At 37.2% G+C, this 12,372-nt stretch overlaps 1 protein-coding gene across 1 annotated transcript in view; it reads right to left on the bottom strand.

The window, feature by feature from the left end:
* Positions 1-12,090, bottom strand: part of LOC144433145 (uncharacterized) — a 28,747-nt gene extending 16,657 nt beyond the window's left edge. The window contains exons 1-15 of the mRNA XM_078121455.1: positions 12,018-12,090; positions 11,033-11,133; positions 10,144-10,335; positions 8,667-8,888; positions 8,155-8,248; positions 7,295-7,490; positions 6,682-6,865; positions 6,121-6,228; positions 5,761-5,849; positions 5,170-5,316; positions 4,595-4,706; positions 3,173-3,309; positions 1,677-1,798; positions 1,325-1,459; positions 765-886 (exon numbers count right to left, since the gene is read on the bottom strand). Coding sequence (XP_077977581.1) covers positions 765-886; positions 1,325-1,459; positions 1,677-1,798; positions 3,173-3,309; positions 4,595-4,706; positions 5,170-5,316; positions 5,761-5,849; positions 6,121-6,228; positions 6,682-6,865; positions 7,295-7,490; positions 8,155-8,248; positions 8,667-8,888; positions 10,144-10,335; positions 11,033-11,133; positions 12,018-12,090 — 2,034 coding nt within the window. The remainder of the gene's footprint in view (positions 1-764; positions 887-1,324; positions 1,460-1,676; positions 1,799-3,172; positions 3,310-4,594; positions 4,707-5,169; positions 5,317-5,760; positions 5,850-6,120; positions 6,229-6,681; positions 6,866-7,294; positions 7,491-8,154; positions 8,249-8,666; positions 8,889-10,143; positions 10,336-11,032; positions 11,134-12,017) is intronic.
* Between the last annotated feature and the right edge of the window lie 282 nt (positions 12,091-12,372).

The raw sequence follows: 12,372 nt of genomic DNA, 5'->3' as shown, positions 1-12,372 counted from the left end.
GTGGCTTGAGGATTGCAGTAAGTCAGCCAGTTTCAGTGGTAACTAATCCCCTAATTATGAGATTAGCGGTGTTTTAATTTAGATAGGAGGAGAAGAATGGACAAGATGTCTTTATTTAGTCAAGAAAGAGAGCATTATATACTGCTGAAAGAGAGAAAAGTAGCCAGGGAAAGAAGGGGGAAAAGTTTTATATCACCACAAAAACGAATGAGTCAATTGATCAAATCACGCAAAAAATAAGTTTTATTTCACCACAGAAAATAATTATTCAATCGATCAACCATTTAACCTTCCAATCAATCAATCAATCAATCAATCAATCAATCAATCAATCAATCAATCAATCAACCAACCAACCAACCAACCAACCAACCAACCAACCAACCAACCAACCAATCAATCAATCAATCAATCAATCAATCAATCAATCAATCAATCAATCAATCAATCAATCAATCAATCAATCAATCAATCAATCAATCAATCAATCAATCAATCAATCAATCAATCGATCGATTGATCGATCGATCAATCTTATGCTCGCTGCACCCTGTCATGAAACCATCCTGAATTAGAACGCACACATAGACATGATAGAATGTCTGCTGAAATAGCCCTGACACCGTGTTTATCAAGGACACCTACCAGAGGTTTCCTGAAATCCGCCCTTCTAAAGATATCTACATTCAATGTCTCCTGAACCACTCACCATCAGAAAGTTTTATCCATCAATGCAGCGTCCAATTTATATAATTTGCACTTACCAACTGTACCAAGGGATGATTTTGCTTCAAAATATATGCATCCACGTCATATGGCTGCGCACTTGACTTTAATGATCCATCCATTTCAAAGGGTGACGAAGAATTGGGAACCGACACATTACCTTTATAATAAACGATAGAAATAAATTAGAGAAAACCCCCAACACCGTGGAACATTCCATCAGTGGCCTGGCGCACAGCATTACACTTTATCTACAGAATTGCACGTACAAATAAACAAGATTCTCTGAAACATGTTGCCAAATTAAAACAGAGAGGCTAGAGCAATTTATACATTATCTGCAGAATTGCACGTAAAAATAAGCAACATTCCCTGAAAGATGTTGCCAAATCAGATAGACTAGAGCAATCACTCATGTGACTTTATAGTAACCAACCACAGTGCTGTTGTTCGAGTTGTGCTATAAAGACACCCCTGTGATATTGTTTATATTGTCTCAATATGGCAGGACGTTATATTAATAAGTCAAACGTTCTGTCTCCATATATATTTAATACCATAACTTCTTTTATTTGCCAAAATGTAGACGCAGTTTTACCTTCTGTAAGTTGTTGTGTCCAATTACAGAATGTGTCATCAATGAATTCGAAGTCAAATGTGATGGCGTACTCTGGATGGCTCTTTTCGCGTTTGTTCTCCTCCGTGCATTGGTCAAAAACTATCTTTGCCACATCTGTATTGATAATTGAATACGGAGATGGTAAATTACTATATAAGAAAATGACAGCTTACATTCCGTGATTTTGTCCACACGTGTATTGTACACAACAACTATTTTTGACTGAATATTCAACACATCGTTATTTCAAAATCAAAGTCATTGCGAAATTACAGTCTAAGTTCTAAGGATTAGACCTGGGGATTTTTACCGTGTACACTGAACAATTTACCTGGCATTTTACGTATCATTTTACGCAGAGGTGTGTCATAGCTTCCAGTCATTTCGTCTATTGTCGAGTTACGCATAGCATCTCTCCAATCAGAATGTCTAACAATTGTCATGGCAACGTCTCTGCAAAACGAAATAGTTAGGCAAATGTGGTTTGATTATTGAAAACAAGTAAAGAATATCTATGGACTATAAATGTACATACCTCCTAAATGACAATTTCCAAGATATGAATTCTAGAGGTGCCGGACACAATTAGAATGTAGATGAAGAGAACTAGTAATGCTAGCTGCTATTGACAGAAAGGAAAGTCCATGTCTGTGTTCTACTTCTACCGCATTGTGAAAAAATAAATTCTTTAATTTGTCAATGCAATAAAGGAAATTTAAATGGTCCTGCTGAGTGTATGATGACTTTGTTACTTTCTGTAGATGGAATTCACATAAGGCGCAATCAATCAAATCCTTTGTTTGCCCTCCGCCTGAGGGTAGGTTTGTCGGTAGATTAAAACAGTCACACACGTTTCGTTTTGTTCAAAATTTCCGCTCAAGGCCGTATATATTTCATACTATTGTAAATGGAAAGACCGTTCAAATATCGTCAGAACAACTACTATACATATTTCTGAGTAATTGTTTAAGACAATCAAACTTTGGATTTTGACATTCATATTTCACCAGGGTAGATTTAGGCACAAACAGAACATGAATCAACAGAAAAGTGAAGTTTATATGACATACTAGCATTGTGTTTTTTTAATGAGCCGTTTTCCCCCGTCTGCCTGGAAGGTGTGTGGAAATGCAAGGACGGCAAACAAAGTAACTAACTGATGGAGCCTAATTATCTCTATGTGAAAGATATCGTGTATATGTAAGGCGCTAAGAGACAAGATAAATTGTTCATTGTAGGATAAAAATTCGTTTACGGGGGGGGGGGGTTGAACCATTTTAGTTCTCATCCTACAAAAACGATTTTACATTTAATGGATCTGTTTTGTACCCCAAAATACATTTTTTTCTATAAAAAATTGTCAAATTGAGAAATGGCAGAATTGTCACCATCGTAAATGCATGGCACTATATTTAGTAAAGTGTCAATAAAAGAGCTATTTTTCCTTACTACATACTGGCTTTGTATTCATAGCACTATATACTACTACATACTGGCTTTGTATTCATAGCACTATATACTACTACATAGATTTGACATTGATTTGCTGTCTGAAACAATTTTCAATTTTGGCCAATTTAGTTAGAAAGGTGGTTGGTCTGAAGCTTAACTATATGAATTTAGTTTTTCTTTTTATCCTACAGTGAACTATTGATCTTAAACCTAAAGCCACCATTATTATTGCAGATAGTCACAATACACATGTATAGACAATATAGTCAATATCCAAATATAAAATATCGGATTGTAACTAACCAACCAACCAACCAACCAACCAACCAACCAACCAACCAACCTACCTACCTACCTACCTACCTATCTACCTACCTATGGTTATATTCAATGGCTAGGTCAAGACAGTTTCTGCCCTTGTAGTCTCTTACACTAATATTAGCACCCCATGATAATAGCGTTTCGACTACACCTTGGTGTCCATTTTTGGCTGCCAAGTGTAGAGGCGTATTCTATATACAGAACAAGTAAAAATGAAAAGTAATGAAATACAACTGAATTCAGACGTGGGAAGGGGTGGGTTGATGTGTTAACCTGCTAACAAGAAAAAGATGCGATCTACGAGCGCGCGCGCACACACACAAAAACAAACAAACACACATACATACATACATACATACATACATACATACATACACACTCATACATACATACATACATACATACATACACACACATACATACATACATACATACATACATACATGTATACATACATACACACACATACATACATACATACATACATACATACATACATGTATACATACATACACACACATACATACATACATACATACATACATACATACATACATACATACATACATACATACATACACACACACATACTACTGTAAATGACGATCAAATTAAATTTAGAAGATTTATACTATAGGATATAAAACATGAAAGCACTGTGAAGCTGTAGAGAGACAAGGTAAACAGAAAGAATGAATGAGAGTACTGTTGAACCATGAATGTCGAGAGAACAAAAGATATCACTATCTTTAACTTGCAGCTATCACTCATATAAATTACTCGACAGTCTTTTGAATACATTAGTAGATTTTTCATTTGAAAGGTCATTGACCCAATTCATCAAACTGTTAAAATGAGAACCACTGTAGTAGTCACAGAGATGGCTGCATATATAAGTGGAATAATTCATATTCATACTAGTACCAATACTGTTCTTTTTGATCAGCTATCTTACTTCCAAAACAGAAACACTATAGAGTTTCATTCATATGTTTTTTGTTTTGTTTTACATCTCACACAACGTTATTTGTTACGAATTATAGAAACAAAGTACAGGAACTGATAACGTGCACGCACAAGAAATGTTACATTTTATCTCATTGTGCACACAGATATAAACAGTTTTGTGTGTGAATCTTTCATGTTGCAATGAGATAAAATGTATCGTAACGGTTTTTATATGCTTGCATGTTATCAGTTGTTGTATTTTGTTTTATGTAATTTGTAACCAAATAAACCATGGTACCAGTGTATGAGACGAAATTAAAGTGCTACTTAGTTTTAAAACTCTATAGTCACTCTGGTTTGATAGTACAAGTTCAATTGCAGTCACATCCACCTAACCTTTTAATTAATTAACTGAGAGTATGTCTAGTAGTAATATTGGATTAAACCATTTTTGTATTGCATGTAGAGACACAATTATGTTGTCAAATTAAAAAGAAATGGGAATATGCAAGTAAAACGATTAATGACCTTTGCTTTGTCTGTAGGATCCACTGGTGATCCAGCCCTGAGTAAAGCTGTGACCGTTCTAACACTGCCGTTGGCGGCAGCACAGTCGAGAGGAGTCCACTCAATGGCATTTCTGTGGAAATATTGATGTAGCAGATATATCATTAAAGTATTGTGTGAATTATGTCCGTTCTGTAAGCTGACGTTATCGTATATGTACTAGCTTAAACACGTGTGCCATCTTTTTGCAGCCAACAATCTTACAATGATGGTAATTTTATACATAACTCTAAAGAAAGGCTGTTCAGAATATGATATGGAGCTAAGTGTAGAAACCTGTTTAGCATGGATTTACTGCCATGTGGTAATACTGTCGACCTGCTGATTTGGGAAGCAAAACCATGTGTGGAAATGATTGTCCTAAAGTTTTTTCGGGAAGATTCTATTTGCATTAAAACTGTTTTGGCTGTGTACCAAGTTTGAGTGACTCTGCACGATTTGGTATGGTACGAAAGTGTTACAGATAATACTAGCTGAGACGTCGATATTATTTATTGTGGAACTGGTCAGTCATGAATAAGTCAACGTTCCGTTACCTGGCAACCACATCCGCATCCTCTTTCAGCAGTATTTCAACCGTGTCAATATGTCCTTCCATAGATGCAAGATGTAATGGTGTATTCGCTAACTCATTCTTGTAATATAACACATCGGGATTGCCTTGTATAAGTTCCAACGTAGTCCTGTTGATACGAGTTGAACATTTGTATGTACAGACACACACACGTTGTTACACAACTTTCTTACCACAGCACACTAGTTATATTACTACGTAAATCAAGCTATTGTTGCAACGTGCGTTGGACGGTTAATGTAAATATCCACACAGACTTAGCAAGTTTTCCCCCAAGTGACCAAACATTCAACCTCATTCAGTGTATCTTGGTTAAGGTAAGGGGCAGTTATATCCATATAACCAAAACACTTTCATCAACCACTTGTGCAATCTGCCTTTGACCATCAAGACTTGTTTGGTGGTCTGAGAATCTACATACACCACATGCCAGAGCAATGGTGTTAGTGTGTGTATCTCAATTTGCTACAAACTCAACATTTGATCTTGTTTTATACGCTGTCAGTCAAATTCTACATTGGAAGAATTGCAAGTGGACACACAATTTACTTACAGATTTCTGCCATGTTTGGCAGAAAGATGTAATGGGGTGTTTTCTTCGAAGTTACAAACTTCAATTTGAGCACCAGCTTTGAACAATTCCTACGAATGGGAATGAATGAATGAATAAATAAATAAATGAATAAAATGAATAAATAAATAAATAAATAAATAACAAATAAATGAATAAATAAAAAAATAAAAAAATAACTAAGTGTCATTGTATGTCTCAGCTGCCCATCATCATAAGAAATAACAACATGGAAAGGAATACATTTATTGGGTTATCCATTTGACGGAATGGAAGCAAAGTACACAATTGAATATGCAATGTAACACAAGACAGCGCTTAAAAAAAGCAGCTCTACCGTACCGTTATAATGTTCAAGTGTCCTTCCTGCGATGCAACATGCAAAGGAGTGTTTTCATAGTTATCGCCAGTATCGACTATATTTGCAGCTTCAGAAGTTTGGAGAAGAATCTATCAATGGGTAAAAGAATAGTTTCAGTTTATACTTATCATAGTATCAACGACCTATTAAATGTTGGCCATTGTTCTGTTAACTGTAAGCTACATGTATACTAGATTTGTATATACTAGCATTCTGTATTTGCTGGCACCTACTTGCACAAGGTGACAAGAGAAACAAACCGAGATAAATCCATGGTAGTCATAGCATTATTCTTATCAAAGTGTTTACACCTCAGCACAATTAGGTTCGTTGCGGCCGACACCACCACCACCACCACCACCACCACCACCACCACCACCACCAACATCACCAACAACAACAACACCACCACCACCACCACCACCACCACCACCACCACCACCACCACCACCACCAACAACAACAACAACAACAACAACAACAACAACAACAACAACAACAACAAAACATCATTGCCACTGTAACCATCAATGGATGATTACCTGTAAAGCGTCAATGTGGTTCTTTGCTGCCGTCAAGTAAAGTACAGTCCGTCCATTCTTATCAGTGTTCGTGACGTCAGCTCCTCGTCCTAGTAACAACTCGATGGTCTTACAGTGTCCATTGCTGGCTGCAATAATCAGCGCTGTTTGTCTATCTCTATCACGTTTATCAATCTTTGCTCCCCTATATGAGACAAAAATCAACATATATGGTTTTGAATATTGTGTCACCAAAGTAAAAGACAAACTTTAAAGCTTGGAAAAGCAATTTTGAATGCTTTAATACTCTACATTGAAACAATGAGAAACCTATGCGTTGTCTTTATGGAGCGGAGTACTTTAACAATACACGTTTTGCATGTGTTCGGGAAGGTTATGAATGCTTTCCATATAACTAAAAAACCTTCAAAGTCGGTAAAATCCTATTGTGCTAAAATTGAAGATCTTAAAGTGATTTAAAGAATATTGTTGTAGAATAAACCATTTTTTAACTCTGATCGAGTACAACTATTTCGTTCACGTGTAGGAAAGAAGCCCTGGGGCGCCCTGGAAACAAGCACTAAACGAAATCATTGCTGACTTTCACACAAATACACAAAGTCAAGTCATTTACATGTCTAGTAAGTATTCAACAATGTGATGTCGGTCGTTTGCTGCGGACAGATGTATGGCGCCTTGTTTATTTATGTTCACTGCATTCGACATGGCATCATGCTCCAAAAGTAGTTTCACAATGTCAAGTTCGCCTACTATAGCGGCCATATGTAGAGGAGTAGTAAGGTTCCCTTTGTATGCGTTCACATCAGCACCTTTGTGAAAAGTGAAATAAATATAGTTTTAGCTACCATCGAGAACACAGTAAAAATATTGAAATGTGATAATTAGAAATTGAAACCAGTCATACACAATGTGCGAAAAAACCAAGTCGTCCGAGGTGAGTTTCTCCGATTGACTGAGAGAGGGCGCGCCATTTTCAAAATGGCGGCACCGTACAAGGAAAAGTGTCCTGTTGGTAAGTGGTATTTTTCATCAAAAATATTATTTTTAAAAAATTGACGTCATAAATATGTCGCCTTCCTACATCAAAATTCACGAAGGATAAATCCTAGCACGGTTCAAGTGTTCCAAAGAAAACATCTTCAAATAATTAAGTTCTCTTGGATTTCGTACTGTTGTGTATTGCAGTGTCAGCGTTGTCATTGCACATGTAAAAGCGGGTTTGATCCGCAAAGTATCACCTTCTACTAGGGGTAGGCTACTATTTTATTGACAAAGAAACTCTTACGAAATACCGTGTTACTTGACACAATCGACCAACTTACTTTATAAATAATAATCCGGCCCATAGAAATAACATGATCGAGTCACTTATATTCATTACAAGAATGTGTTAAAATTGACGTTTGATTTCTTTTGGTTGTTAGGTGTAAATATGTAGGACACTTTATGATAATATCATCAAATCAGGTATACCTTTCTCAATGCACAGTTCAACGACCTTAGCTTCTTCACTATGGACAGCAAGGTGTAGGGGTGTGTTCCCATTATGATCACGGTGATTTATGAGCTGGAAGAGAGAATAGGAAGGACTTTGTTTAACAGTGCCATCTAGTGGTGACATTAGCATATTGATTGATTGATTATTGGTTGATTCATTGTTACTTTAATGACAAGATATATGTGAAACAACGTAGACATTTGTTATATTTACCACTGCGCATGACGTTTTGCTGATGCGTACTAGGAGCATGTGTCGAGAGTCCCTGTGACTTATTTACACGCCTCACGGCTTTGCTGCTTTAGAGTGCACTTTGTGCAACATAAAATTAGAAAGCGACACTAAGTTCAGAATATACTATGTCATATGTCGCCGTACAAAAGATATAAAGAAATGGTAGGGCCTAGCAAACATGTTTTTAAAAAAAAAAAAAAATGTTTCTACTGACATAATATAAAAATCCTCAAAATTAAACTCATTTTCACACCTTTGTCTTTATGATTTTTGCTCCCCGTGTCGTAGATGTATGGTCAAGCAGCATGTTTGATATATCGTACGATCCCGCCAAACAGGCCAAGTGGAAAGGCATGCGTTCATCCTCGTCCAAGGCAAATACATTGGCACCAGAATCTAATAAGTGTTGGGCAACTGATGTGTTTTCATGCATGCATGCCACATGCAATGGAGTCATTTGCTGTTGGTCTTTTGACTGTGAAAGAAGGATGTGGACGTTCACAAAGTGTGTGAAACCTCAGACCACTGTATAGAAGTCTGAGAAGTATTAAACACAGTACATAATTATATATTGGTGTACACATGAGTAAAAGTTGGCACGCTAATATACTGACCCATGTGGCAATAAGGGTGAGATATATGGGTATTCATTTTGGACTTTTAATTTTCGATTAATAAAACAACATTGCTAAAGCCAAAACAACAAAACGACAACAAACAAAACAATGAAACAGAGACCTACACAACAGAGTAAACAATCATAACAACAACGTTTAATAACTTTGTACAAAGTGAGGAAGTAATTAATAAAGAAACTGAATAAACACAAGAAATCAATCCACCACGTTGAACCATAGACCCTCCACCAATGTTGATGGAGGGTCTATGGTTGAACCTGTGTACATGAATTGACCGGTTCCCCATGTATGTGTGTATGGTGATGTCTAAATATTTTGGAAAGTGACAAATGCAACAAATGCCTTGTTATAACCCAGATCACTAGCGGAAATGTTCTATAGTGGTCTGAAGTTATATATCTATAAAAAAAATAATGAATTGTCTTGTATTTCCTATAATATTAAGATATTTCTAACACATTTCAAAATTGACAAAGCAGTCTGTAACTTTATGATTCTTGATGATCGCGTTTGCTTCATTGTTGGGTACTCTCATACTGTTATTGTACCACTGATCCGGATGAGACCAATGGACTTGTATCTATCACATGGTTGATCTCTCACCAGGTCATAAGGTATGTTACAAAATGGGGGTAACTATTCGAAAAACGTCAACAGTCTTAGCTTCACAACCTTCAAAGGCTTTTTGTTCATGCCTCTACACCGCTATGCACGCTACAGCCTCGGGAGCATCGCTAGCAGCAATTGCTTTTTTTGTATCATGGTACCGGTAGAGAAAATGTAATCGAATATCCTTTTACTGAGCGCCCTCATCGACTACATAGAGCTAACCATTCGTTGACGTGTTTATACTGCGATGCTCAGTGTGATTGTGACGGCCCTCCGAGGCAACTATCATACTTTGTAGATGCTGTTTTGTTTTTGCTAATTTTTTTTAGCGTGTATTGTGATAATGTATATTTTGTACACTGACTTTATTTGAAAATAGGCTTAAGTTACAGATAGACCTTTAAATCTATAGTGACAACACCGATTGCATTATCTACAAAATTTAAAACTAATACACGTCGATAGGATTAACAACCTACCTACCTCTATATCAATGCCCTTGCACTGTAGGAGTTCCCTTGTGGCCAGATCATTACCTCTCATGGCGGTAAAGTGAAGTGGTGTGGAATAGTAGATATCTTTAGCATTAATGTCGGCGCCTTTTGACACTAAGTATTGTATCACACTCCCTTTACAATCTGCTATGTCAGGGGATGTGTCTTCTCCATCGCCGACCTTCATGGAAAATACAATATCGTCAGTGATTGTGAGTTTGGCAAGAGAATAGGTGAGTGAGTGAGTGAGTGAGTGAGTGAGTGAGTGAGTGAGTGAGTGAGTGAGTGAGTGAGAGGGTGAGTGTGGGTGGGTGGGTGCAGTGAGTGAGAGTGAGTAGGTGAGTAAGTGGGTGAGAGTAATGGGTCAGTTGGCTGCGAGAGAGAGAGAGAGAGAGAGAGAGAGAGAGAGAGAGAGAGAGAGAGAGAGAGAGAGAGAGAGAGAGAGAGAGAGAGATGGAGGATTTATTAAGTGAGTGATTGCGTGAATGTGTTAGTGTGTGTATATATATTTGTAAATGAATGATCAGTGAGTGAGAGTGCGTAAAATGTGAATGAACTACGAGAGTTAGTAAAGAAATGAGTGGGTCAGTGAGTGAGTGAGTGAATGGTTGATTGATTAAATGAATGAGTGAGCAATTGAGTGAGTGCTTGCGTGCGTGCGTGCGTGCGTGCGTGCGTGCGTGCGTGCGTACGTGTGTGTGTGTGTGTGTGTGTGTGTGTGTGTGTGTGTGTGTGTGTGTGTGTGTGTGTGTGCAAATTGACCAACACAATGTGTCAATGCGTGTGTCTGTGTACAATATGACCAAAGTAACAACATAAACAGCAGGAAGCACCTCCACCATGTAAATTGCAGACATAATCTTTCTTATCTACATCACCTGTACACTCGCATCAGCTTTACTTGTGGTAGGGATTACACTTCTATATCGGGCCGCTAAATGTAATGGCGTAACATCAACATCAGTTTTGATATTAACATCTGTAATAAAAACAAATTATCACATAACATTTACAAATAAGCAGGTTTGTTTTCTTGACAGAGCTGTTTATCTTTCCTCATTTGGACACCAGTTACAGTGTATAGAGTTGTTTGTACATGTATCTCGTCCTACTCTGGTCTTCCCCCTTTCTAAAGGATTAAGGCAGTAGGAAGTAATCATTAGCCATGAATCAGAGACATACCACGTGTAGGTTAAAAACCCACAAAGACGTTTATATACAGTATGCCTCATGTGATGTCCCAGTGGTATATCTCATAGACAGAAAGGTAGACAGACAGACAGACAGACAGACAGACATACATACATACATACATACATACATACATACATACATACATACATACATACATACATACATACATACATACATACATACAGACAGACATACAGACGGGCGGAAGGACAGAGAGCCAGACACAGACAGACAGACAGATAGATAGACGGACAGGCAGACAAGCCGCCAGAAAACAAAACAAATAGACAAACTACTTTCAAGAATCAAAACGTCTGTTTCTACGTGTACACTATTTTTGTCAACTTATATAATTAATTAATTAATTAATACAAATCATTGGATGGCGTCTTATGTTCATATTGATTATCCAACGAGGTATTATAACATAAACCATACAGACTACACGAAAGAGACACGTCTCTGCCGGTATTTCTTTGAGACAAAGTCGGTAAGAATCCCTTCGCTAGAAATTGGATTATATTTCGTGTATAGGGTCTATGTATAAACACTAGATACCTGACCAGAACCATCACATATACCGCCCTCCATAGTTGACAATTGCAAAAACGAAGGAATGACTTTCGGTAGACATTTATTTTAAATGGAAATAACGAGAGGAAATCTTACCTGCACGATTTTCAACAAGCAGGTTTACAATATTGTAGTGGTTATGCCTAGCAGCATAGTGAAGAGCTGCCATTTTGTCTCTGTCATATGAGTTGATCTTCTCTTTCTTTCGCTGGACCTCTTCTGTGTATTTGGAATGGGTACACGGGTCAGAGGAACATTTGTGTGTGGACAATTGATTAAGGATACGACGAACGGTTTCCAAGTCACCTTCCTTTGATGCCTTTTCACAGACAAACAAGGGAGGAAAAGAAACTCTAATGAATTAAAAATAAACTGAAGCAAAACAAGAGGGCAAAAACTACGAGCACTAAGTAAAAATCCCACCGTGACGTCAATCTGTTCAAATCTCGAA

The sequence above is a fragment of the Glandiceps talaboti genome, chromosome 3, assembly GCF_964340395.1.
Source record: "Glandiceps talaboti chromosome 3, keGlaTala1.1, whole genome shotgun sequence".
Taxonomy (NCBI): Eukaryota; Metazoa; Hemichordata; class Enteropneusta; family Spengelidae; genus Glandiceps; species Glandiceps talaboti.
The sequence above is the reverse complement of the archived record's forward strand: the minus strand, read 5'-3'. Positions and strand labels throughout refer to the sequence as shown.